We start from the raw sequence: 27,830 nt of genomic DNA on the forward strand, positions 1-27,830 counted from the left end.
GGCTGGTCACCACACAACTGCATAGCACAACCCCGAATCTGAGCAAGCGCTCCAGCCCGCTGCTGCTGCTCACACCTGTGCGGTCCATACCAGCGGCAATGAAACGCACCGGACTCTGATGAACGTGCAAGGTCACGGTTTATTTCAGCCTCGTCATCTGAGTGATCCGTGCTAGCCTCTCAACGCTGACGACGCAGCAGAGCAGTCCCTGCACGCTACACAACTGGGCCCTAGGAGGCACCGCGTCCAGCCGCCTTACTTCTATCCCCTGGGGTGTTTCCCTTGGTCAGGGGGCACCTATTTAGATTTTCTTGTAATAACTTCATGTCTGGAGCCACACATGGCTGCCCTTGTAAGAGCTTGCTCCTGTTCTAGTCTGCCCCTGGGACCACATTATTTAGACCATTCACCAGCCTGGTCTGCTGTGCAGTTCTTACAGCATGGCATTGTCACGCTTGTCACACAGGGTGGCTATGACCTGGTTAGTGTTATATAGAGTGAATGCCTGTTTTAAAAGAAGGAGATGGGGCCCGGCATGGTGGCCTAGCGGCTGAAGTCCTTGCCTTGCACGCGCCAGGATCCCATATGGGTGCTGGTGCTAGTTTTGGCGGCCCCGTTTCCCATCTACCTCCCTGCTTGTCACCTGGGAAAAGCAGTGGAGAACGGCCCAAAGCCTTGGAACCGTGCAGCTGCATGGGAGACCTAGAAGAGGTTCCGGGCTCCTGGCTTCAGATCGGTGCAGCTCCAGCCATTGTGCCACTTGGGGAGTGAAACAGCAGGCAGAAGATCTTCCTCTCTCTCTCTCTCTCTTTCTTTCCTCCTCTATGTATATCTTTCTTTCTAATAAAACATGGAGAGGAGTTGAGTGTGGCTGTTTGTGTTGTCTGCGTCCGGTGTGGGAGCGCCTAGTCTTGACTTCTGGCTCCACTTCCAGTGCAGCTTCCTCCTGATGACTCCGCTCTGTGGGTCCCTGACAGCCACGTGGAAGACGTGGGCTGGCTCTGGGCTCCTGGCTTTCGTCTGGCCTGCCCCCGGCTATTGCAGCACTAGGCTGTCTGTGTCACTCAGCCGTTCAAGTAAAATGGAAGTAGATGAGAAGAAAGTAAGCAGGTAGCGGGGGCATGGCCCTGGCGGCATTCACAGCGTACCAGGAACCTCCCAATGCATCTGTTCAGCAATAATGACAGCTCTGAGATGCATCTCTGGCTCCACGCCTGCGTCTGGCTCAGTCTACACCCGTGTCTACAGACGGGGCAGGTAGTAGGTGGATCAACTAACATCTGAGTAGTACCCAGCAGTCATCATTGGCATTTCCCATGTAACATCTCATTTAACTCGGCAATCACCTGAGCTGGGCTTCATTTGTCAGCCTGTTTATAGACTTTTCTCCCTAATTTAAGGGCCCAGCGCAGTAGCCTACTGGCTAAAGTCTCCTTAATTTCAATGTGTCTGTCAGTGTCCTTTGGACTTAGAAGGGATACAGACTTAACTAGGTGCCCTTAGCAAAAGACTTAGACGAAAAGGACGCCACCCCCAGAGAGGCAGTGATGTGACACAGAGGAAGCGTCCCGTACAGCCCCATCTGTCACTGTCCTGGGGCGCTAACATCTTTGATGTCGATGGCGTCTAGAGACAAGGCGGCCCAGGGATGGGTTCCCAGCGTCCTCTCTGCCCACTGTCTTCTTCAGCTCTCCATGGGATTCTCTGCATCGGGCCTGCAGAGCTGCTTTAGGGAGCCCATTCAAAATCCCTGGAAGCCCCAAAGAACAAGGACATGGAGGGGCGCCAGCCCAGAAGGTCACTTAAACGAAGGCTTTCAGCTGGCCCTGGCCAGGGAGACAGCCCAGTCACTTCAAGTCTCCCCGGAGATGAAATGTGAGAGAAGACAGACTTTGCTTTCATCTCAAAAAACATAAAAAAAAAAAAAAAAAAAAAAAAGAGAGAGAGAAGAAAGAAAAAAGAAATAAACATCAAAACCCAGGCTGGGCTAAGGCCTCCAGCGTGCATACATAAGCTATGGTGCATTCATCAGTCCTGGTGGGCGGCTCCAGCTCACTAGGCTTCATTGGCGTCAAGCGGAGCTGGAGGTGTGGAGCGCTCCAGGACTGCGGCTGGGATCTCCACCGCTGGCAGCTAAGAGGTGGAGCCCACGTTTCTCGGCACCTGCATCCCATGAGAACCCAGAGGGCTCTGGGTCCTCGTGGCCATTTTGAAAGTGTGAAGTTGACTCACTGACATCCTTTTCCTTCTGGAAGACTTGGTGTCATGGATCCCTGAGCTGAGTGGGACCTGCTTGCCTATCACCTTCGCAGGAGGCACTTCACCCTCATCAGGATGGCCATGATGAAAAAGATGAGAAGCGCTGGCTAGGAGGCGAGCTTTGAGAACCATCCAAGGATCGCTAATGGGAATGCAAAATAGCAGGTGGCTCTGGAGAAGTTGGACAGTGCCAAACTGAAAGCAGGAAGTTGCCAGGGGCAGGTGTGTGGTGTAGAAGCTAAGCCACCATTTGGGTTGGCCGCATTCCCCATCACGGTGCCTGGCCCGAGTTTTGCCTCTGCTTCCATGACCAGCTTCCTCCTAAGGCACCCACTGGGACTCAGCTCGAGTACCAGCATCCCTGCCGCCAAGTGGGAAACCTGAGAGGAACGCCTGGCTCCTGCATTCTGTCTGGTCCAGTCCCAGGTATTACAGCCGTCTAGGCAAATGAATCGGAGCTGGAAGATCTCGCTATGCCTTTCAATTAAAAATAAAATAAAAATCCTATGGCAAAACCAAACCAAAGCAAAAGCATTTTTTTAAACAAAATACAGTTGCCATATGAACTATCAATTCTGCTCTGAGGTATCACCTAGAAAGATGAAAATACGTGACGGCCCATAAACGTACACATAGTAGCCAGAAAGCAAAAACAACCCACATGCCCATTAATGGCTGAATGGATAGACAGAAATGTCATATACACACATAACAAACTACATTTTAGCAATAAAGCCAACAGAGAAGCTGGCTTCTAGCCAGGCATCTAAGACACTGGCCTGGGATTGCTGCATTGCATGTTGGAGTTCTTAGGCTCACGGCCCAGCTCCACTCCCACACCCAGCTTCCTGCTAATGCACACCCCAAGAGGCAGCAGATGGCAGCCCAGGTATAGCTGGGTCCCTGCCACTCACACAAAAGACCTGGATTGGGTTCCAGCACCCAGAGTTTGGACTGGCTGGCCTGACCCAAGCCCTGGCCAGTGGAAGGCAGTTGGGGAGTGGACCAACAGATGGGAGCTGTATGGCTGACTGCAGCTCAAATAAGTGCAATCAATAATAAAAGGCATGAGGTTCTGGCTTAGGTTTCAAGGTGGGTGAACCTCGAAAACACGAAGTACAAAGGCCCCTGGTACAGGCTTGGCTTACATGAAACATCTCCAGGCAGATCCATGAGCAGAGGACAGACTAGAGGCTGTCAGGGACCAGGAGGGGAGTTGAGAAGTGACTGCTCATGGACCTTTTCACCCTTCACAGAATAACAGGAATGCTCTGGAACAAGAGGCACACCCCACCCAAGACATCTGTAACCCTTCACCTTTTCACACAGAGCATCTCGTGCCCCAGCGACAGTCACAGCTGTCTAACAAATCCCTGTTCTCTTTAGGCCTAGGGGAAAGTCCTCAGCCGCAGGATACTCACCAAGGCTTGCTTCTGTGCTTATTCGGAACACTCCCCAACCTTGCCATGGATCGCCCTGCTCACTCCCTTTGCGATAAACATGTCTTTCAAAATAATTCCAGGAGTGGTGCTGTGGCACTGCCGGTTAAACTACCTCCTGGCACATTCACATATCATATAGAAGAGCTGGTTGCTGGCTTGGCTACTTCACTCTTTCAATTCAGTGTTCTAATGCAACTAGGAGGCACATAAGTTCTTAGGGTCCTGCCACCCTGCTGGGAAGCTGAGAGGCAGTTCCTATTTCCTGGCTTCAGCCTGGCCCAGCTCTGGCTGGACTGAGCCAATTCCAATAAACAAGTCTTTTTCCAAGAGATAAATGGCCAACAGCTAGCTTAGTCTTCTTGCCTTCTGCTTTCCCCGAAATGGGCAAGAAACACAGCAAATTTCCCTTCCATTATAATCCCCATGGTCAAAGCCATCAAGCACCCCATCCATCTCAAACACAGGGAACGGACACATGTATCCTCACTAAAGAGAACCTGCATGGATGCTGAGCCTTGCCCGAAATCCACCTGCAGCCTCAGCGAGTCCGTTCTCTACAGTCACAAGCATTACACAGATGAGCCCCCACAGGCAGATCCCGCCAGGTACCAATGACCTTGGAAGGTCCTCAGAGGAAGGCCAGCTGGGGAGAGGTTGGCTGTGTGTGGCAGGGCTGAGGCAGAGAGGCAGGGTTCGCGGAACATAAAGAACCACAGAATCACAGGTGTTCACTAACAAGCGGGGTTCCATTTCCCGCTTACTCTCAGTAGCACTCTAAGAAATATTTATTTTTAAAACGTGTCCCACGTTTGCTGTAGGAAAACGTGAAGCAAGTTCTACTTGCATCACAAGGAAACCAGTCCACAAGCCATCAAGGTGCCCCCAGGTCCCCACACATAGTACACATCTCTCTAATCCATGTTCCACCCCCATCCTCCCACTGCCTCCCCGTCTACCCAGCTCCGCTCCAGGCTCTTCCTCACTGGCCCTCCCAGGGAGCAGGCAGGACTCACGGAGGATCAATGAAGGACTTGCCATGGCCTCGGGAAGCCAAGGAATAGGGGCTTGAACCAAACCTCAGCTTTCGCACCAGCTCCACCTGCCCTGCTTCTGCCGCTCTGCACCAACACCTCTACAAGTCACCTCCACTTGCAGCCAACAAACACCCCTTCTGGCTCCATCTTTCGTGCATTCAACAACAGACAGGACTTGGCCTACACTTCTGAGCACATGAAACCATTTGGTAAGACACACGAGGATTAAAAAAATAAGCTGCGTGACATTTATTTTGTCTTGTTAACATTAATATCTGTAGAAACATTTTTATTGTCAGTATAAAAATTAACAGGTTTTATTAAATACTTTCTCCAATTCTGTCACACGTAAAATCAGTGTAATCTGCATTCATGATGCATGGCTGCAGCAGAGTGAGTGGGTGTTTTAGAAGCAAGACCCGAGACTTCAATACACAAGCAACGACGTCGGCACGGGGCCGGGTCTCCCAGCGGGGTCCTTCTAGCAGCAGACAGAAGCCATCTCTTAGGAAGCTGGAAGTGTCCCCCAAGCCATCGGCAGCACGGTGCTGAGTCTCCAGGGTGACAGTGAAGATCCTAAAAGGGCCTCTTCAAGGCCACAGAATCTGCGAGCCACGACCAATTTGCTGAGGATAATAACACGGGCTGGTCTAAGGTGTGACTCGGGCAGGTGGCGGCCACCAGAAAAAGGCCCCGGGTGCTGTCCTTGCATGCAAAGGCTGTCCCGGGAATGGATTAAGGCATCGTTTGGACAGGATGCTGGTACCATCCGCCTCAGGAAGTCCCGTGAGATGGCGCGTTGGCCCCCAAACAACTCTTCAGGAACGCGTTCTTTAAATCCGGGTATTTGGGTCGTACAAGAACAAGCATCAGACAGCAGAGTTGAAACACAAATAAATCCCTGCTTCACTTTCTCCAAATTAGTCATATATTGTAAATACTTCTCTTTCCAAAGACTCTAATAACCAGTCAAGTCCAAGCAACAGATGAACCATTCTGCTGCGCTGTCTGCATAGGAATGCCACTTAAATTACAAAAAAACTATAAATGATTAATCGTTTTGTATATTACCAATTCATTAATAAATTAATGTTATACCATTTTCCCTGAAAGCAAAAGTATTTTTCCACCTCTGCTCGGTGAAATTTAAGAAATTCTGTGTAAGAACAGTATTTAGCAAATAGCTATTTTTTAAAAAAAACAAGGAGAGACCAATTTTCTAGGTGCACTGGGACATCCATTTAAAATCAATACAAAAAATAATTCCTTGTAAATATATAATATATATTTATACATAATTTGAATATATGTACATACATCCAGCACCTATATATACTGCATTTGTGCTCTGTAAGTGTGTGCTGACATATATTTTCCCCAATTATTACAAAATTAACAAGGATGGCAGAACACGGGTCTGCCTCAAGTCCCCAGTGGTCCTCAGCCAGTACCACGCAGATCAGAGGGTCTACATGGCTGTGCGTGGCCCCAAAGACACGCTGGCAGCAAAGCTCATGCGTTTCCAGCCCTCCGCGGCTTTCCACGCATGCCGACTGCATTTACAATGAGTCACTCCTCGGATCCACAGACAAGCAGAGACAGCAAGCTCGGGGAGGCATGGCCTCCCTGCTCGGGGCGGGCAGGTTGCCGGCGCTGCCCCCACACGGGGACAGGCGGCCGGCTGGGTTCATGTGTTAACAGTGCTGTTTCCATGTGGATACTGAGGAAGGCATGGTTCGTAAGGCATGGGGTCCGGAGAAAACACAGAGTCATCTGAAGAACAAGAACTCCTTGAGTCAGGGTAACTGGGTGAATACTGCTCGAGGGGCTGGCTGAGGTCCAAGTAGTCCTGCAAGAAGGGAAGAGAGACGTTTTTATTTCATCTTGAGTCAGGGTAACTGGGTGAATACGGCTCGAGGGGCTGACTGAGGTCCAAGTAGTCCTGCAAGAAGGGAAGAGAAGAGTTGGATTTCAAACACAAGGTCTTGAGATGCTGAAACTTGACACTGACCTGGGGTGCACCCCCCCACCACCCGGCACAGACTGCCAGAGGCTTCCCCAGACCCCAATTCAGGGACAGGGAGGCCTCACTGGACTGCTCACTCACAGTCATTAGGAAGGCCATGCGGCCAGCATCAAACCATAAACCCGGCTGAGCTGCAGGTGTCAGGAGGTCACCGCCACTCACACGGGCCCCTCGCCGCACCCTTCACATGAGAGCAAGTTCAAATTCAAGCCCTGGTCCCAAGAAAACACACCCCAGGCTGGGGGTCTCCAGATGCCTTTCGAGAGTGGAGCCTACACGTATCGACTTTCCGAATGACGCTGCACGAGCGCAGATCGTCCAAGAGGGCTACTTCCTCACTGAGGAGCTAACTGCCCAGCTGGCACTCATTACCCTCCCAGCAGAAAACATGACCAGGCTCAAGGGAGGCCTGGGCATCTTCGAGCATGCTGCATCCAATAGGGGCTCTTCAAGGCAAGGCTAGGGGAGCAGAGGTGTCAGAGTCTGCTACCCAAAGGGCCACTAGGGCCCCAGTGCCTCCCTGGCTGAGGACAGGGCGAGAGCCCCTTGTCTCATCTGGAAGGCCCTAAGTCCAGCATGCCTTGGAACATTTGCACACAGTTCCAAAAAGTCACAGTCTTCTTGCACTGAACTGTGAAAGACAGTCAGAAAATCCACGTAGGATCATGTCAAATTCCAGGACGAGTGTCTCCAACATCGTACCAGCACAGGCTCACATGCATGCCACAACAGTGAGTTGCGGCAGAGACCACACGGCCCTCAAAATCAAAAACATTTACACTCAGCACCAGCACTATAGCACAGCACGCTAAGCCACCACCTGCAACACAGGCATCCAAGCTGAGCTCCACTTCCTAACAGTGCCTGGGAAAACAGGGGAGACGGCCTGAGTATCTGGGCCCCTGCCACCCATGTAGAAAGCAGAGATGGAGCTGCAGGCTCCTGGCTCCGGCCTGGTCCAACCCCAACCACAGCAGCATTTGGGGAGTGAGCCAGCAGATGGAAGATCTCTCTGTCATTCTGCCTTTCAAATAAATTAAACATTCACCCAGGCCTTTAAGGAAAGCATTTGCTGGTCCCTGTTGTGAAGCTCGAAGCAGAGCTCTCAAATGAGCAGAGAAACGCGGGTGGGGTGGGGGGCTGGGTTCGCCCACTCAGAAGCCAGCGATGACTTGTGGATGTGGTTTTTCTGAGGCTGGGGGCAGGTGCCCAAAGCAAAGCTCCTAGCACAAGGCGCTCTGTGTTAGCGAGGGCTAACTGGGATTGCCAGCGGCTGGGCATCTCAACCCCACTGCAATCCATCGCCGGGGCTGGCGGGAGACGGTCCCCGCCCTGGGAAGGGGGACGTGTCAGTTCCAACAACATCAGCCTGAACCACACGACCAGAAACTGCCACGCCCACCACTTCAAAAGAAAACTTTCTGCTTACAAAGATAAAAATGAAATTTCGTTCTAAATGGAACCATTTTTCTCCAGCAGCTGGGAATGATTTTCAGGAGGAAAGCAACTTCGAGTTTTATATCCGTTAGACAGCATGGCGTGCTGCTTTTTTATTTTTTTATTTTAGGGTACTAGACATCAATTTTGGTAGGAACGAACCCACACTCGCTGTAAACACATAAATACAAAAGTGGTGAGCACAGACGTGGGCTCATTAAGAGGGAACACTGGTCCTTCTGCCCAGTTTCTAAATGAAGCCATAAACTCGCAGATCTGATAGGAGAAAAACCAGGGGGAATCGGTGCACTCCAAGGCTGGGACGAAAGGAGCTCAGGCTAGAAACAACACTTTTGGCAGGAGAAGAAAGTTGTGTGTTTTCCCCTTGAACTGTTCCTTTGCTTTCAACTTCTGAAGGTCAGCTGTGTTCATTTAAATGCAATCTCCGCCTTCCTCCAGCACCGAGCTGTGTCCAAGACAACACTGCTGGGGGATGCTTCTTATCGCCAGGCTTCATACACAAGAAATCTCTGCTTTCTCTCAGCGATTAAGTGTATTGTTCTCCTTCTACAACCTGGGAGTTTCCCTAACTTTCTGTTGTGGTCCAAACAACTGAGAGACTCGGGATACTGTGCGTCCAGAGAGATGCTTCCCCTCTCCCCCGGCCCAGACCAAAACCCGGACACTTGGTCACGGACAGTTCTAACTGTTGCAGGGCTTGCCTGGCCTCGGCGGGTGAGTCCCGGCCGGGCTCCCCAAGGCTGGCGGAGCTATCTGCTGAAGGAGCCACCGTGAGACAGCAGGGCACTGTTTTGGTTTGCCCAGATTTGTTTAAGTATTTTATGGAGAGTCAGTATTTCTGCAAAGAGTAGATCTCTTCCCCAAAATGTCTGGGACCAGAAGTATTTCACATTTAGGATTTAAATTTTAGAATGACGTATCTTGGGGATGGGACTCAAGCCTGAATATAAAATTCCCTTATGTGTCACATGCATCTTGCATTCATAGCTTAAAGGTAATTTATCATCAAAACATTTTGAGCACACCTGCATTTCCGCTGTGCACTAGTCGGCTGTAGAATATTCATGTTTGGTGTCCAAGCGGTGCTCACCAAGCTTTTCATTTTGGAGTACTTTGGGTTTTTGGATCAGGGATGCTCAACTCGAACCCCTTTCCACTTAGACGTCAAGTAAGTCATTCACCAGGGGAAACTGTCTCTGTGTGTTTACATATAGACAGACACTGAAGGCCCCCGCCATGGCCACCCAGAACAGGGCTGGGAAAAGCATAAGCTAGAACCAAAACCTCACTGCTCCAGTCAACCTGACTGGCAACACAGCACCAGCAAGCGAGCAGGCTCCAGGCTCTTTCCCATGCTCCCCAAACTATTGCCGGGGACCGTCACTTCCCCTCCCCTATGTGCTCCCCAGGCCAGCCACCCTAGGGGTAGCCTGAGAGCCCTACCCTCCTCCCTCGGTCTCTGGTTTCATGAGTCAGAAACCAGAAACTGTAGTTCTGAGAACAAAAAATTGAACTCCAGCCACCACGAAAAACCATCAGGGAGACGGCCGCCTCCAATGGTGCAGCCTGCACGGAGCGAGGCTGTGCGCCTCGCCCAGGCCAGGCCAGGCTCGGGCAGGAGGGCTTCCCTACCTCGTTGGTTGTGAGAGTGAGAATTCGATCCAAGTCTTCCACCAACTGCTTGAACGTTGGCCTCTGGGAAGGCACTGCGTGCCAGCAGTCCCTCATCATCATATACCTGGAAGAGATGGATTTCCTTTGCAGTCAATTCCGTAAGTGCTGGCTGCAGCACTGTGGCGTTTTCATGGGCAACAGGGAGAGGTGCCTAAAGCACGAACATGTACCAGGAGTGTCCACTTTCCCGAAGACTTGGAAATGCCCGATGATGGACAAGGACATCACCTTGACCCTGATGCTCACGAAGGCAGGCCCTCCAGAACGACATGTCTGTGTGCTTTTTCTGGCTGCCGTGTGGCCAGCATGACATGCTACCATGGCACTGAGTTTTTAAGCGCTTCTGGAGGCCACAGAAGGAAGCTGTTTGCAAGCTGGTCCCAGTCTTCCCTCCTCAAACACCCCTGCCCAGACAAAAGCAGCTGCACCATGATGGACACATTGATCTGGCTTTGTTCTAAAGACTTGCGACTGACAAAGGTGCCTTGGCTTTAAAAAAAAAAAAAAAAAAAAAAAACAGTTTGAACGTTGGAACTTTCAGGTCAGTTTTGGTGCGTTAATCCGCTGCCACAGGGCTGCTCGCTAACTTCCTGATTAATTCTCAGATAGGCCTCACTTCCCAGGCCTTATCTTGATGATGGGTTTCGACAGACCCTCTGTGTCAGAAAAAGCCACAGGAGCACAATCAGCGCCTTCATACGGCAGCTCACCTCCCGCCCACCACGCACCGAAAAGCAGTTGGGAGCCAACCGACGGGCAAATCCCTGGGAAGTGCCCCGCGCACAGACTCAGCCCCTCTGCCGGCTAATCCTGGGGCCAAGGCAGGTGGCTCCTGTTCCAAGCACCGATCACTGCCCAGGACACGGGCTACTAACACAGCACCATCCTGCAGAGCGTGCACAAGCCAGCCCTACTACCCTGAAAAAGACACTAGGACACAGGTCTAATTTTTTGTGCTAACACGGGGATGCCAAACAGGTAACCAGACCCCAGTATGTGTGTGCACCCCGAGGACACAGCTCTGGAAAGCCCCCTTCTCCTGCCACCACACTGGGGCCAGGCATGGCACAGGGTCTAGATCCCACTCTACAAGGCAGTCCCCAGCATTCTAGCCCGTCGTCTGCACCATGGGTCACTCCTGTCACTCCAAGGGCACCAGCAGCCAGCACAAGCCAGTGGTCCAGGGAGACCAGCCCTGGTGGCCTGTGACCTATATCCACATGGAATGCTTGTCAGTACTGAGGTGCAGCCCAGTGGCGCCAGCACCTCTCATCCTCTGGGAGCACTTAGAAAACTGGGGGTCCCCCAGAAAGCTGATCCATGTCTCAGGGTACCTTTCTGTGCACCCTAGGCTCTGGCAGGGTGTGGGAGGGGGCCTTACAGCTCATTGGTGCAGTTGGCCGGCTTGTCCATCCTGTGTCCTTCCTTCAGCAGCTTGAAGAGCTCCTCCACGGGAATCCCTGGGTAGGGCGAGCCCCCTAGCGTGAAGATCTCCCACATCAACACCCCGAAAGACCAGCTGCAAAGAAAGGAAGCACAGCATCACCAACCCATTGCAATGGCAGAAACATGCATGGTCCACTTGAGGAAGTTAACGCTGCCCTGGGGCCTGACAGTGCAACAAGCTAGGCTTCCTGCAAGGCACACCTCCCCGCCCACTCCTGCCCCAGGTGCTGCGGGTACCAGGCTGGGGCTAAGCAGATGGAATTTTCCACCCACTGCCAACAACATGGCCGACAGCCCTCTGATAAATGGGATCATTTCAACATGGTGGCAGCAAAGTGAGGGTCTCAACTTCTAAGCGTCAAGGCCCTCTGTGCTGTTTCCTGGGAGCTGGCTTCCAGAATTGTGATCTGCCAGGGTGGGCACCGGCAGGAGGCCCAAGGGTCATGCCTGCGAGGGTACAAGTGCTCCACGTGGCAAAGGCCCTGAGACTGAGGGAGACAAAGCAGGGAGGGAGCCAAGGGGCAGGGGGGGCACATGGATGGGTTGCTCGGGGAAAGGGGGCCAAGTATCTCTTGGGTCTCTCCCAGGACACACAGAAACACCTGTGTGTACCCACGTGCTCCCTGCACACTGGGGACTCCTGACCGCTTCCTTCCAGGACGGACAGAGGGGCAGCTGAGGAAGCACAGAAAGCAGGCTCGCCCCTAGCAGAACACCTGCTCCTCTGGGTCAGTACCAACTCATAGCAGCCTGCACAACCAGCCCTTCCCTGGCTTCTCCCAGCGGTCACAACACTCAAGTCCATGTCCAACCCCAAGCGGCAGTGGGAGGCTGGCGCTGACAGTGTTTTAAATGACAGCATTTTTACTCCCATGCGAGAAGGTTTTACAAAGGATGCTCAGACATGCCGGGCAGTCTGTGGAATGAAACCCACGGGGACGATCACATCCCACTCAAGGACAGAGCCAGGTGAGAAGACAGCCAGCCAATCAAGCTAAGAGGGAAGGCTTCGGGATGCCTGCTCCCAGGGAGTGCGAGACTACGCCAAGAGCATGGTGAACTCCTCGGCAGCTTTGTAGGCGTCATCCGTGACTGTCCCGGGAGGGACTTCCGCCCTGGCAGGAGGAGGCGGCAGTCCCACCCCCTCCGCTCTTTGAAGCCAGGCAGATTAGTAACACAGCATTGGTTACCAGCCTACCATGAAATCCACCCTCCCCCAGGCCAACTCTGCGAGGAATGATGATGGGGAGGACACGAGCGAGCCTCACAACTCTATGCAAAGCCAGGCGGAGGGGTTACTCACACATCGCTCTGGTGCGTGTACACCCGATCAAACAGGGCTTCTGGAGCCATCCACTTGACCGGAAGCCGCCCCTGTAGATGTGGGAAACAGTGCACAAGCCAACAGATTAAGACAGGTTCACTTTAGCTAGCTCAGCAGGGCTATGCCCATTTTCGGGGTTGGCATTTTAATGGTTTTTACTGGTCAGCCACTGGGGCAGAAATAAGCTATACTGACTTGTGTGAGTTAGACAAACATGGGCTCAATAACAAAGACCATCCCCTTGGGTGCTAAATATCCTTTCTCTCTCCTTAGCACAAACACAGCTTACAGGCAAAAACGAACAATCTTTAAGCCCCATTCTTTTCTATGGAAGAATTTATTGGGATTGGCAATGTGGCATAATAGGTTGGGCACCTACAATGCCAGCATCTTGTATGAGTACCCAAGTGCCCAGTTCAAGTCCTGGCCGCTCCACTTCTTTTTCTTTCTTTTCTTTTAAGATTTATTCATTTGTATAAGAAGCAAATTTACAGAGAGAAGGAGAAAGAGAGAAAAATCTTCTATCCGCTGGCTCACTCCCCAGTGGCCACAATAGCTGGAGCTGAGCCAATCCAAACCCAGGAGCCAAGAGCTAGGAGTCTCCTCCGGGTCTCCTACCTGAGTGCAGGGTCCCAAGGCTTTGGGCCATTCTTGACTGCTTTTCCAGGCCACAAGCAGGGAGCTGGATGGGAAGTGGAGCAGCCGGGACTCATACGGGATTCCGGGCATGCAAGGCAAAGATTTAGCCACTAGGATATCACGGCAGGCCCTGTTCCACTTCTGATCCAACTCCCTGCTAATGCTCCTGGGAGGGCATTAGAGGATGACCAAAGTCCTTAGGCCCCTGTACCTATATGCTAAATCCAGATGAGGCTCTTGATTCCGGGCTTTGGCCTGGCCCAGCCTTAGCTGTTGCAGCCATTTCGAGAGTGAACCAGCAAATCATTTCTTTCTCTGCCAAAACCAGAGGACAGGAACTCCATCTGGAACTCCCAAATGGGTGGGAGGGGCCCAAGCACTCGGGCCACGAGCCACTGCTGAGCCACTGCTGAGCCACTGCTGAGCCACTGCTGAGCCACTGCTTTCCCGGGCACATCAGCAATGGAGGGGAAGCAGGCAGCTGGGACTCAAACCAGCACTCTGGTAGGGGATGCAGCCTTAATTACTGCACAACACTGCCCCTGCAACACAAGAACTGTAAGACCAGCCCCAGGCCGCTGACTCTTCTGCACAGACAGTCTCTGAGAGTCACTGATGTTAACTGGTGGCCTCCATGTGCTTCCCAAGAGTAGACAGAGGGTAAGGCCAAAGACCAGCAAGGAGGAGCTGCCAAACGCCCCAGTCTCTTCGGCTCCGGACGAGCCAGGCACCTTCATCAGGGACCGTCCTGCACCCCAGCCTTTCTCACCGCTTCACGACCATGGACTTACGTTGGTGGTTTTTTTGTAATAGTCGATATTGTTGATATCCCTGGCCAGGCCAAAGTCTGCTATTTTCATCACATTGTTTTCTGTGACCAAAACGTTTCTGGCTGCTAAGTCTCGATGAATGCACTAAAACGAAGAGAGATAGAAGCAATTACCTTCAACACACCCTGTCCCCTTATCCGCACCCGTGTCCGGCGACACCGGGACTCCTTCAAGCCGCACCCCGGCCCCTGATGGTGCAGTCTGACATCCTCACTCTGCATACTCACTGTCAAACCCTCAGCTGAAGTAACAAGACTCCCACCTCAGCTCACTGGCCCAGTCACTGGCCAGCCAGTCCAGCCTCTGTCCGTCCACATCACCTCTTGGCGCTCCCTGAGAGAAGCTCCTCTGTAGCTCGGGGCACGGCTGATTTGTTGCTCAGTTGTGTAAAGGGTCCCAGTGTGGCATCCTCCCCGAGCACCAGTGCTGGCTCATTCCCTTTCCGAAGCCTCTTGGCTGAGGCCTTTCCTCTAGCCCTCAAAGTGAGAAGCTGCCCCGTGCAGCTTGTGCACGCCCACGTGTCCTCGTGATGTCAACTCTTAGACGAGCAAGCCATGGACACAAATTCCCATCTCCGTTCTGACCCTGACAGCCCTGACCTTGCTTCCAACAGAGGATGGGACATTCCCACAGTGCGGTCTCTTTCATGTCACAAATTCCAAGTTCCCTGTCCCCCTCATTCGTTACCTCTTTTGATCACAGGTGGACACCAGCATTCTTAACACCTCCTCCAAGGCCTGGATGTCTCAACTCCAATCACCTCTTCACTCCTTCCCACCACCAGCGGCCTCCCACCGTGACCCCTCCAGTCCCACAGCCTGCCCCGTCACCAGACTGCCTTGGTCCCATTGCCACGCAGCCTCATTGCAGCTTCCATACCTCCCATGACTCCTGTCTCTCAAAGACCCAACCAAACCTTAACTGGGCCATCTCACGGCCAATGCCAACCTGCCAATGGTCCAGTTCATCCCCTCCTTTGGCCCACGCAAAGGGCACAAGCTGTCTCCACCCAGGACACAGGAACGAAACGCCCCAGCCCTTGTTCCAAGGCAGTGGACGACTTGGCTGACGGAGTCCACCAAGGATGTCTACCTGTGTAAGCTGCTGTTAGCATCCTAGTTGCACTTTCATATTCTGATTCTGGGGACGGTGCTGTGGCCCCACAGCACACATAAAGCCATCATCTGTGACACCAGCATTCCATTTAGGTGCTGGTTTGAGTCCCAGCTGTTCCACTTCCTCCAGCTCCCTGTTTATGCACCTAGGAAAGCTGCAGAAAATGGCCCAGGTGCTTAGGCTGCTGCTGCACGCATGTCAGAAACCCAGAAAATCTCCTGACTTCTGGCTCCAGCCCGGCCACTGCGGCCATTTGAGGAGTGAACCAGTAGATGAAAGAGCTCTCTTTTTCTCTCTGTAACTCTTTTCAAATAAATAAATCTTGAAAAAAAAATATTCTGAGGTGCCCACATGATGATACGTGCTGACCAGGGTCCATTTCTGGATGAAGCAGGCCAGCATCACCCTCGATCACCGTTCCAATGTTCCTAGCATGGGCTCGTTACAGCACGAAGCGCAGCTCTCTGCATCCGGCTCAGCGAGACGGGACTCACTCAAGAGCAGCTCACACTGCCTCTGAAATACCAATAAGGACTTGCTCTCACCTCTCCCACCCCCAACTATTTCCTGAGTGTGTTCGCTTCTCTGCTGCACGTGGATGGGCTCACATCAAAACCGGGGAAGCAGCAAAGCCACCCAAGGCTGCCTGTCCCTGGCCAGACTGGGAGCAGGAAACCTGAGAACTCCCAGCCGCCCCAAGAGCCGTCTGGGCTGGAGCCGCGTTCTTGGTCTTGGAGGCCTCTTCAAATTGAACTTCCAAGCTCCCGGCCAAGCTCTCCCGGTGGTGTGCTCCCGCCACCGTGTGCGCTGTGTGCTTGGCAAGCTGTGTGGTCAGGCAATCTGGCTTCCCCACTACTCGGCTCCGACCACACATCTGGGCGCCGCTCAGGCACATGCTGCTGATGGCTGCCGCCACCACCTTCCTGGGGTGTGGGGACCCCCCAGAGCCCCCTCCCTGCCAGGGCTCAGCAGCAGGAGACTTGGAACTCACACCCAAAACAACACAAACGGAGTAAAGGCCAGCCAGATTCCCACCGTCCACTCGGATCTGAGTGGTCCCGCACCCAGAGAGCTGGCTGTTCCCGATACGCATTTAGCATCCATTTGACTGGAGGTGAAGGTCAGTGGTTACTAAGGGGAGGTGGGCGAATGCCCCCGTGGGTGCCTCTTATAGCGAACTGCATTCCATTGCCATTGCAACACACATGAGTATGCCCATTTCACAGATGGGGAAGCCAAGGCTTGCTTTTAAAAAAACAACCAGCCTGCTCAGGAGGTTTAATTAGAATGGAGAACTGGTTAAAAATAATAATAATAATAATAATAACTAAAAATGAGCATGCTTTGGATTAAAATAGCATAGGTTTTTTATTAAGTTGTATAAGGCTTAACTAATCTGCTACTATCTGTACTACTGTGTTTGTATACACATCATGTTGACTGAGCCAACCTCACAACCATACCTGTTCAGTGTTCACAGCTCCTGCTGCCTTTTCCTTGGCCCAGCAGGTCTCTAACAAGCCCAGCCCTGCTCTGCGGGGCCAGGCTGGGGCAGGCCCTTCTCACTCTGCCCTGCTGGCTCACTCACCTTCAGAAGCACGTGCTATGTGTAAAAGCACACTGCTCCCAAGAGCCTCATTCCTGACCCCTCCATCTCTCACCAGCTTCAAACCGACTTGAGGTCATCATTGCCAAGGTGCTGTGTGTGGAGCCAGGCAGTGCCTGAAAGAGACAACACTGGTCCCCTTGACCCAGGCTCTCCAGCAACACCCAGGCCGAGAGCCTCACTGGGCTACGCCGCAGCTCGAGGCCAGGGAACGGGCAGAGTAGGGGAGACGGTGCTTCACGACCAGCAGACAGAGGCCTAGAACCATCCTCCTCGCTCCAAGGACCTGCACGTCCAGGGGAGCACAGGGACACGGCCACACGTGGGCCCAGCTTACCTAGCACTGACATCCCTGGGCATCCCTAGTGAAGGATGGACTCCCACTCCATCCGAGTCCTTGGGGGGGAAGGGCTCATGCAGATGCCGCACAGCAAACACTTGTTTCCATGGCTGCAGAGCAGTGAGCAGGAGCAGCGGCAGCTCATCTTGCCACAACGGTAAGGACCCTTCCACCCTAGCACCGGCTCCTCTCACAACAGTTGACCGACTCGGGTCTCGGGCTATAGTCCTGAGCAGCTCCAGTATCCCCAGGCCCGCAGGCAGGGGCTGGGCCGGGGTCACCACTGCCTGTGAGCCTGGCCTGGTCTGCTGCTTCTCCATGGTCTGAGCAGGACAAGGACCTCCTGACCTCCGTCCTTCTGGAAGCTACACCCCGGGTCCCTCTGACCTCACAGATGGGCCTTCTCTGGTTCCCTGCCACATCCTGTGTATTGGCCAATCTCTGAGAGCCGTCTCAGGGCCTGACTCTAGGCCCTGTCTGCTCCCACTGGTCCAGGCAGGCCTCACTGCCGATCCTCCTGACACCCCACCTCCCAGACATGTCAAATGGCTTCAGGATTTTCCACTGAAATCCAGCCATGGACCCCCTGGATTCTCAAGTCTTTACCACCTGGCGGGAGCCACATCACCTTCCAAATGACCTCAAGCTGGGGATCTAGCACTTTCCCTAAATGGCTCTTTCCCACAAAGATCCTTTATCTGTAAACTGCACTGACCAGCTGAGATCTACCTCCTGACTTCTCTCGGGTCAGCACTGGTCCCAAACCCCATCGCTTTCATTGGGACACAGCAGCTCAAACCTTGGGAGCAGCAACTCGCTTTTACGACTGTCCTCAGCGGCATCCAGCACCAACAGCCAAGTTCAGGACTCTTGTCTGGGTCAGCAAGACCCAGCCTGAGCTGTGCCCACCCCAGGTTCCTCCACTGCCTGTTTCTTAGTTTATCCACTTGTCATTTCCACATTTGCTGTCAATCTCCCCTCCTGTCATCTATGTTCCCTGCTCTAAGAGGTCAGGGATTATTCCTGGTCTGTCCACCCCACTGGAGGACCTAACCAAGGCATGCAGGCATGGGCATCGGGGTTGCCCAGTCATGTTTGTTGCAGATTTACTGGATGGTGAAGCCCAGTTCCCACCTCTTTTGAATTAGTAGCAGCTCCACGCTGGGTACAAAATCATCATCATCATCATCATCATCATCTTCCTCCATCTTCTACCAGGCAGGCACAAAGGGACCCAGAGCAGAGGATCGCAGAGGACAGCCCGCCCTTCCAGGTGTCGCCAGAAGGAAAGAAAGGCTGCCGTGCCTCTCTGTAGGCTTGCCTGACCTGCTTGGCAGGGCTGGTCGCTCCATGCACACGCATACAAGCACACACACACACTCAAACACACACACAAGCATGCTCAGGATGCACTTTGCGCACTTGCTCACGTGGCTGGCCTGGCACAGGCGGCCCGTGTCGGCCAGAGGCCCTCACCTGTTGGAGGAGCTCCTGATGCTGCATTGAGCTGCACTGCAGGTAGCAGCAGGGCCCACCTCTACCCCAGGAGGTCAGTGCAGGGCTGAGAAGGGGTCATCCAGACACCTGTGTAACTGCTTTCAGAATAACTGGAATACTTCAAGCTCCCCAGGAAGTGGCATGCTTGGAATGCTGGCAATTCACCTCGGGGGACCTAGCCGCCTTCTCGCCACAGTGTTATCCACCAAGGGAGACAAAATACCCTAAGCTCTGTAAGACGCAGGGTTGCTACAATACCCCTTCTGTAGGATCCGGACGCTTACACCACTGAACATCCTATCAAACTCAAACCCCAAAACACAACACCACAAAAGGGTCAGTGTCTCGAAACTCAGTAACCACAAAAACACTAACCAACCTTCAAAAAGCAACAACAACAACAAAACCCTATCAGAACAGCAGCGAATATTCTGCAATATGGCTGTTGCCCACCCAGCCAAACTGCTGCTCACCCACGAGGAACAGCTCTGGGTTTGTGAGGCTGCCCTGCCTTTCCAGAGTCTTACACCCGAAGATGAATAATACAGAAGGCATTTTCCAAGATTTAACAGGATAGGCAAGGGCTTGAGCTTGCCAGTGAGCACCTCCGAAGTGCCTGTTCAAAGCCATTTGTAAGTGGCTTCTGGCCCTCCAAGCAGAACATAAAGAACTCACTTTCTGAGAAGCCAGGTACTCCATGCCCCTGGCCAGCTGGTAGGTACATGACACCAGGTCCTTGAAGGTCATCTGCTCCTCAGGGACACGGTTGATGTCGTAGGAGTACTCCATGCCGGGCGGCCTGCGGGCCCGCAGGTACTCCCGGAGGTTCCCCTTGGAGGCGTACTCGACAATGACGTAGAGTGGACCTGCAGACAGAAAAAGGAGCCGCCTGAGCTGCTGACCCCCGAACCTGCCAGGGACACCCCAGCAGGGCCTTTTAGCTGTTTCAGCCCAGTGCTGTCTGTTCCTGAAGTCGTGACATTCAGAAAAGCACACACAAAACTAAACACCTGCACCCTCGACTCTCCCAAAGCCACGCAAAATAGGATGTGGCACGGAGGAAGCAGCCCTCCGCCCCCAGAGGCTCCCCACGCTTGGACCCAGCCAGTCCCATAAGGAAACTATTCGGAGAAAACACTATATGTGTACTGAACACAGACAGACTTCTCGTTTGGCTAGCCCCAGACAATATGGCAAGAAGCCATTTATTTTTTAATGTTCGTAATAGTTTATCCAGGGATTGAAAATCCACAGCAGGATGTACAGAGCTTCTACACAAATCTATGTAGTTTTTTTCCAAGAGACATGGGCATCTATAGACTGTGATGTCTGCAGGGAGGGGACCCTGAAACCATTCCTTGACAGAGACCAGGGATAAATGTATCCTATATGTATGCCCGCATCAACAAAGCACATACTATTTTTAATCACATGAATGAATAACAATGATACAACCTAAAAATTTCTGAGAGACAGAGAGAGCAGGTTCCCATCCATTCACCTGCTCCCCAAATGGCACAAGAGTTGGAGATGGGGCAGAGGCAAGAGTTGGAAAACCTGCCTAGGTCTCCCACACAGGTGGCAGGGATGTCAAACTACGTAGGCCAGCACTGCCAAGCTAGGCAAGCTAGGTCAACACAATGCAGGAGACGGCAGTCAGGAAGTGACTCTGGATACCCTGATGCAGAATGCGGGTGTCTCTTTCTAAGAAGGTTGATTTTATTTGAAAGGCAGAGTTACAGAGAGAGACACACACGAAGACAGAGGCACTGACAGACCTTGGACCTGCTGACTCCCTCCCCAAAGAGGCCAACAGTTGAGGCCAGACCAGGCCAAAGCCAGGAGCCTGGAATTCCACCCAGGTCTCCCACATGGATGCAGGCCCAAGGATTCGGACTGCTTCCCCATGTATACTATCAGGAAACTTGGTGAGCAGCACAGTGCCAGGATGAGAATGGTGCCCACAAGGGGTGCCAGCATGGCGGGTGGTAGCTCGATGCACTGTGCCGCAACACTAGCCCCCGTGGGTCTCTTAACCACAAGGTTAAAGGGCCACTCCCAAAGAGAGGGGTTTGAAACATTTCCCCCTACACTATCCTCAAGGAACCCAGTCGGGCTGATAAGAACAAATTCAGACTTTCCACAGCTACATACAATTTGCACACACATACAGCCCACTTCAGCCATCCCCCAGGGCTCCTGCACTTTTAGGTTGCTTCTGGGTTTGGGCCAGAACAAAGAGGAGTGAATGAACTCTCCTTCCCAGGTTTCCTTCCGCGCATGCCCCATGATTTCTCTACGGCACAGATCAAGGGGTTGGCAAACCACTGCCTACAGGTCAAATCCTGCCAAGTGCCCACATGGATAACACAACCACTCACTCAGCCCTTGACGGCTGTGTCCCTATTGCAGGGGCAGTGACAAGGACTTGTGACAAAGACCCCGAAGGTCCTAAGATGTCCACCTCTGTGCTTCATAGAGAAGGTCTGCTGCTAAGTTAAAGACAGGCTTTCCCAAACATGCTGATGACTGATGAGCTTATCCCCCAAGTTCAGCAGCCCCACAGTGAACGAGCCTCAGTCTCCCGCTAGGTAAACTCTGTCATCTTCACACCACTTTTTCCTCTCCCACGCTCTCCTTAGCAACCCAGCCACCTGCCACCCGAAGCATCACATGCCTTCCTCCATCCTCATTTTAAGGGAAGAACACCTCAACCAAAACACAGTCTGATGTCTCTTTTAGCACATACAAAACAAAACCCAAGGAGCCAGCCTTTCCCACGACACTATGCAGGTCACGACCTGAGGGCTCCTACGCCTGGTCATCCCCCAGCCACAGGTACACCTCTGGAGCCTGGTCATCCCCCAGCCACAGGTACACGTCTGGAGCCTGGTCATCCCCCAGCCACAGGTGCACCTCTGGAGCCTGGTCAACCCACAGCCACTTTCCCCCAGCCACAGATACATGTCTGGAGCTGTTTGGGGGCAGGGACAGCTTTCCTAAGGGTATTTTATAAGTTCCTTAACCGTGCATTGGAGGTGCGCCGGAAGCAGGATCCATAAACCCAATTGTTTCTAAAAACCATTCTAACAGGAAAGCTCAGAGTCCCTGGATGAGAGCACGTTTCCCTCCGACTCACCATCCTGTGTACAGGCGCCAAGGAGATTGATGATGTTTTTGTGTTTGCCGATCATCTTCATCATCTCCATTTCTGACACCAGATCCGAGAGGTCCTTCTCTGTGGCATCATCTGTGAATATCAAGTCAATCACAAACGGGTTCCCTTCTTGGCTCATCAGCTGTCACTGGAGGCTGATAAACACGCAGCGTAAACAGCGTGAACCTGCATCTCAAAGAAACACCAGGCCTTCCAAACCAGCTCCACTGTCACACCAGGGAAGCACTACAGACCCAGACAAGAAACTGCTCCTCGCTGGGGTCAGTGAGGTTGACAGAATCAGAACCCAGACATCTGTCCCTAAGGCCAGTTCTTTTCCAGCTAGCCTCACAAATGTAATTTCACCAATGATGAAATACTCTCACAGCAAACTTCACAGTTGGAGAACGACTCCAGACAACCAGCGAGAGGACATGGTAGACACTCCACTTGCTACAGACCCAACACAGCCCTTGGGCATTCACAGAGGTGGTTGGGGAGAATCCCTGAGACGACACCTGTGTGTGCATGTGTGTGTGTGTGTGTATGTGTGTGTGCACGCGCGCACGCAACTGCACTTTGCTAGTCAAAGACCCACACCTGCCACTGGCCACTCTAAAGGGTTGCAAGGCCTGTCCAGCAAGTTTATAAATCTTTGCTCTAATCTGAGCAAGGATGGTATCCACATGGGCTCAGCTTACTTTAAGTGACAAGATTCTCCTTTAGGGTCTCCTGAGATAACAGTTTTTCATGAAACTGCATTGCAACAACATGCTTTTCAGCTTGCAAATGAAATGCCGCATGCGTGCAAACTCTACACTGACAGCCATGGAGGACGGACGTCCCGCCACACAGAGGGAGCTGCACCTGCGAGTACACAGCTTGGCAGGGGCTCCCCCGTCTCTCCAGGATTTCAGCTACCTACCAGCTGTGACAAGGACTTTCCACAACAAGGGTTCCAGGACTACTGGAATATGCAAAAGCAGGGGCTGCCAGGTATGGCATAACCAGGCAAACAGCCACAGGCCTCCCTCAGTAGCCCCATCAGCAAAATGGCAAGTTCTGCAGAGACAGATGGAAAACTGGGGTTCTCCTTGCACCTGTCCCAGGTCCACAGCCAACATGGGTGATGTCGAGACACCCAGGTTAGGGAGACACAGCACGGATGCCTAACGGGTTCGGGGGGACATTCCACAAACACCCCCAGTGTCCTTGGGAGCCACTCAGACCAACAGCATAAGAAGACCAACATCTTTGCGACTAGTTCCGGCTGTCCCCTTTCCCAGTGAGGGAAGCGACATCCAGGCCATGGGGAGCCCCAGAGGGAAGCAAAAGCCCAAGTCAGGAGCCAGGCACCCCCACAGCCCAAGCTCAGAGTTCTCTACTGGAAACGTGGGCCACACGCAGTCCTCGGTGTGCTCCCCACAGCAGGGTGGGCAGCGTGACCCTGCCCACAGCGCTTCCTCTACAAGAATTCTTCAAGAGGAAGGGGTTAATGAGTGAAAGTTCTGCCTGTGGTTGGTGCAAATTTCAGATGCCATGGCCACAGCCCCATGCCATATCCACACACTGAGACCACTGCTCACCTCTGTTACCCCAGGGCTCTATACTACCCAAGCCCAGCCTGTTGGTGCCTCCTTCCCCTCTAGATCCTGGGGCCAAGTTCCCCTGAGACCCCAAACACAGTGTACCCCTCCCCTTATCTAAAGGTTGTGAAAACACGGAGGGGCTGAAAAAGACTCAGTAACTCCAATCTAGGAGGCGACCACTTTCCAACAGACCTGGCCTCTCTTTTTTAGCGGCTCAAGATAAATAGTCTGTCCTAGACGCTGATTTATCCTGAAAACTCCTCAACCTCTGGGTCAACTATGTGCTCTCTGACCCCTGCCATGAAGGAGGTCGCATGCCACAAAGGGAACATTCTTGATAAGGCCCGGCCCTGCCCCCACCCTCCTGCCTTCCCACTCACCTTTCAACATCTTCACCGCCACGGTGACTGCCTCCTTGGGCTTGTCTTTGTCGATCCCCACTGCTTCAGCCATGACTACTTGCCCAAAGCAACCTTCCCCCAGGGGTTTGCCCAGTGTCAACCTAGATGTGTAAAGAGAGGATTAGCATACAGCATATGGCCGAGGGGTGTAGTGCGGGAAATTCCAGAACTAAATATAAAAATCTTTCAGCGGCTTGCAAAACCGTGGAGCGCTTATCATATGGAACTAATGAGACTCGGGGTACACACGCACTCGAGTATTTTCTTAGTGACGTTTCGAGAATGTCAATTACGGGTGGAACAGCTATTAAATTTCACATTTGTATTCGCGATTTATTTTCTTTATGGAAGGGATCCTTGCTCGCGAGGTGGTCAGCTTTCCTAAGTGCCAACAATGAAGAGCTTTTGATCTGGAGCCAATTAAATATTTGAATTTCAGAATGTCTCAAAGAGAAACACTGAAGCTGGTCTTAGTTTTTGGTCCCTGTAAAGGGGTGGCTTTAAAATCACTATTATCCAAATACCATCGGATTTTATGGTCACATTCCTTGCCAAGTTACGGGATATGACTCTTAAATGCATCTCAGGGAATCTCTAATTTTTCACTGAAGGAAAAAGAAAATAAAAAAAAAAAAACCAGGGGAAGCATTTTTTAAAAAATGTGACGTTTAGAGAACCTTACAACTACCCGAAATTAACAACAAATCCAAAATGAACATCACAAATTAAATTTCTAAGCTTTAGATCAAGGCTGGGGAGCCTTTTTCCTGCCAAGAGCCATTTGGATATTTAAACAACAGCCTTCAGAGGCTGCATAAAATTATCAACTTGAAAATCAGCCTGCTATCGATTTACGGAATTCTGAGTCCTGCCTCCAGGTGTCTTGGCAGGACCGGACCCAAACGATTCCTAGAGATGCTGCCCACCCCAGCTTCAGACACTCTGCAGCCACTGCACAAAGAGCCATTCCTTGCCCAGTCCAGAAAGCAACCCAACAGAGGGGTCTTCAGATTTGAGGAATCCACCGCCCCTGGTATTATAGTAGGTACACAGAAGCTGGCAAGAGTGCAGGACAACAGAGAGTAGTGTGTGTTAAGCTGAGGTCATTCTCTTTCTATCCAGATCTAAAATTAAATTTCACATCTTGGCCGAAAATAAACATTTGCATTGGAAAAATGGCTAATTTATGTCCTGCCCCTGCTACTACAAGCCTAACAGGCCTGCCTTTGTGTAACTTCTGACTCCATCTAATGAAACTGCTTCCAAAGGGCATTCATTCATTGGCAATCTGCTCCACCCACGTTGGTTCTCCACGCTATTTTGAAATGCACAGTACTCAGATTTTCCACACTCCAGGTCCCCCTGGGTGCGGACTAACAGTCGGGCACATACAGACGCCCACTGTTGACTGTGGTGTCGCAGGTGGCCAGAAGCAGGGACTGACCCTGAAAGTTACAATTCCCTACCCCAGGATCACAGATGCCCTGCACATGGGAATGTGTACGGGACCCCCTCCTTCTGGAAGCACACACACGAGGGGACTGCCAGGCCTTAACAAGAAACAAGCACGCCTTCCTATCTCCACACGCTCCAGCCAGAAAAGTCTCTTTTTTGGGTGCTTTTTCTGGGGCCTCTCCAGTAAAGGTCCAAAAAGCACATGTGAATGATTTTTGAATGAAAGAACGCATGAATAGTCTTTTCACTTGAGATTGACTTCCGCGACCACTGTACCAGAGTCCTAGCTTAGGTTCACATGAGTGCTGGGTACTGGGAAGCAGCATGGACGGGAAGCCGTGTGAACGGAACCCGAGGGCTGCCTGGGCTGCCAGCTTCCCAGCCTTCCGAAGAGAGGTGGTTCCCCTGACGTCTCTCAGTGAGTGGACATTAAACACCAAGCATTGCAGGGACACACCATCAACACCATGCCAACAGGGCAGCTGCTGACAAGCCGAGAGCTTGATCTGGGGTGTCGGATGCACAGACTCAGGGAGTCCATCCTGCCTCCTTGTCAAGCTGGTCACATTCTACTTTCTGCAAGAGGTGCTCGAGAGCCTGGCTGGCCCCTGCACAGCGGGCGGCACGCCTGAGTTCTGCCCCTGGCTGCTCTTGCTCCAGGGATGCAGCTCACAGATCACGTGACTCACAGCATCACCTGGCCCTTGCCTGGTGGAGCCGGGATCAAATGCAGGCCCAGGGAGCCCAAAGCACACGGACTCTAAGGTAGACAAGGAGAGCCGCAGCTCTCAGCTCGGCCCTGGGGTGGGCGTGCTTTCCCTGGCTGCCTCTCAGGACACCTCTACAGTCAGACAGATAACAATGCCCCACAGAAATCCAATGTCAAGCATCACCTCTGAAGCTTTTCAGCTCCCAATTACATTAATAACCATGGAAAACAGCAACACTGGGCAAAGATTTTTAGGACAATTTATACTCTGCCTTTAATTTCTCCAAATAAATGAACTACAGAATAGTCACGGTCTGGTGGCCAGAAGCTGGAACCGGATCTGTCTCACAGATTGGATATTTCTACTGTGACTGCATGTGACTGGCTTTGAATTGTCCAGAAATTTAAAAAATAACCAGACGCCATCATGTTTGGGGAGCAACCGGCACTTAGTAGCTCTGGTGGAAAAAAAAAAAAATCCATTCTTTTCTTTTCCAGGAGCTGGTTGTTTAGAAATAAAATCTCACTCCTGTTGACATTACCAGACCAAGACCGTTGCAATTAAAGAGAAACTGTCAAAGCAATACCCCATGAATGTCTCAAGCCTGCACTCAGGGAGGGACACGCCCAGTGGAAGAACTCACTTGTCTCTGGGAAACTCCCACTTGGGGTCCTCGGGAAGTTCATACTCGGAGACGCCCGCCAGCATGGGGGTGTCGGCCGCGGAGGACAGGCGGGTGGTGATCCTCACCAGCGGGGTGTTGGAGTTCATGGAGGAGCTCGACTCAGCAGAAACCTGGATACAAAATGCAAAGACGCAGGTGTAATCTTGGCTCCACCTCGGAAGGGAAGGCTGGAAGTCAGCCAGAGCCCAGCCAGCCAGAAGACTGCTTCACGGAGAGGGGAGAGCGGGAGGTGGGACTGGCCCAAAGGAAAACCAGGATGCCTCCTCCCCCCCCCATGCAGTCCTGGGTTTCCAAAGATCAGGCTTTTAAGTGGAAATGCTGTGCAATATTGGATCGACACACAAGTCTCCTTGTTGTCCTACTTCTTGAGGAGAAGCACTGGATGCCGTGTAGACAGACTTCACTTGAGCCACTACTGCACTCTGCCTACACCTGCACTGGCGCCCCAGACACCTGTTCAAACTCTGGATCACTGATGTGCTTGGAACACCTCACAGAAACCTTTAGAAAACTTCAGATTTCCCATCTTTCATAATATAAAGTGGGCTCTCCTAAGGAAAGAGTCCTAGGATCCGAGTATGAAATTTCCCAGTAGCCCCCAGCTCTGGGAAAATCAGGCCTGGGGCCCACTCTCTGGTCCACCCCAGTCTTCCTGGACACTTGCTGGTGCCCAGAGCATTCAGTGCAAGTTGGGTTGTCTTGTGTCAGCATCAAGAAGGGAGGGAAAGAAGCACAAAACCCAACTCACAGTCACGCTGGGCCGCTGCTCGTCCCCCACCCAGTCCCCAAGCATGTCTGTCCCCCGACCCCACCCCAGTTAGTTTCTTGTCCACCCTGATTAGCTTCAGGCTACGTTCGATGAATGAACAGGTCTTAAGCACAGCCTCTTCTGGGAAAGAAGGCTCAGTGTGAGTGCACCGAGCCACCCCTGAGGACACCACACAGCATGCACCTGTTTGGCACCACCTTATTCGGAACCAAGCACAGGACTGAGACCCCTAAGAATTGGATCATGAGGTTCAACATGACCTGTGCATCTTGGATTATGGCTTTCCCTATCCACACAATTCCCCAGGGGCATTTGCAAGCACCTTGTCAGTCAAGCTGGAGAAAATGGAATCCACTGGGATCAACTTTCACAA

The 27,830-nt window shown here is 52.3% G+C and overlaps 1 protein-coding gene across 8 annotated transcripts in view; it reads right to left on the minus strand.

Moving 5' to 3' along the window:
* Window positions 1-5,405: 5,405 nt before the first annotated feature.
* The window catches only part of FGFR2 (fibroblast growth factor receptor 2), a 95,025-nt gene continuing 72,600 nt past the window's right edge, over window positions 5,406-27,830 (minus strand). For 6 of the 8 annotated variants that reach the window (XM_004579770.2, XM_004579771.2, XM_058671314.1 and 3 more), the window contains 9 exons: window positions 26,647-26,798; window positions 23,818-23,939; window positions 21,831-21,941; window positions 19,367-19,557; window positions 14,094-14,216; window positions 12,643-12,713; window positions 11,275-11,412; window positions 9,852-9,957; window positions 5,406-6,584 (listed from right to left, as the gene is read on the minus strand). In XM_004579770.2, coding sequence (XP_004579827.2) covers window positions 6,423-6,584; window positions 9,852-9,957; window positions 11,275-11,412; window positions 12,643-12,713; window positions 14,094-14,216; window positions 19,367-19,557; window positions 21,831-21,941; window positions 23,818-23,939; window positions 26,647-26,798 — 1,176 coding nt within the window. In that variant the 3' untranslated portion in view covers window positions 5,406-6,422. Of the gene's footprint in view, window positions 6,678-9,851; window positions 9,958-11,274; window positions 11,413-12,642; window positions 12,714-14,093; window positions 14,217-19,366; window positions 19,558-21,830; window positions 21,942-23,817; window positions 23,940-26,646; window positions 26,799-27,830 lie in introns of all 8 variants that reach the window. The other 2 variants (XM_058671313.1, XM_058671312.1) reach the window with 1 other exon arrangement.

Source organism: Ochotona princeps, chromosome 13, assembly GCF_030435755.1.
Source record: "Ochotona princeps isolate mOchPri1 chromosome 13, mOchPri1.hap1, whole genome shotgun sequence".
Lineage (NCBI taxonomy): Eukaryota > Metazoa > Chordata > Mammalia > Lagomorpha > Ochotonidae > Ochotona > Ochotona princeps.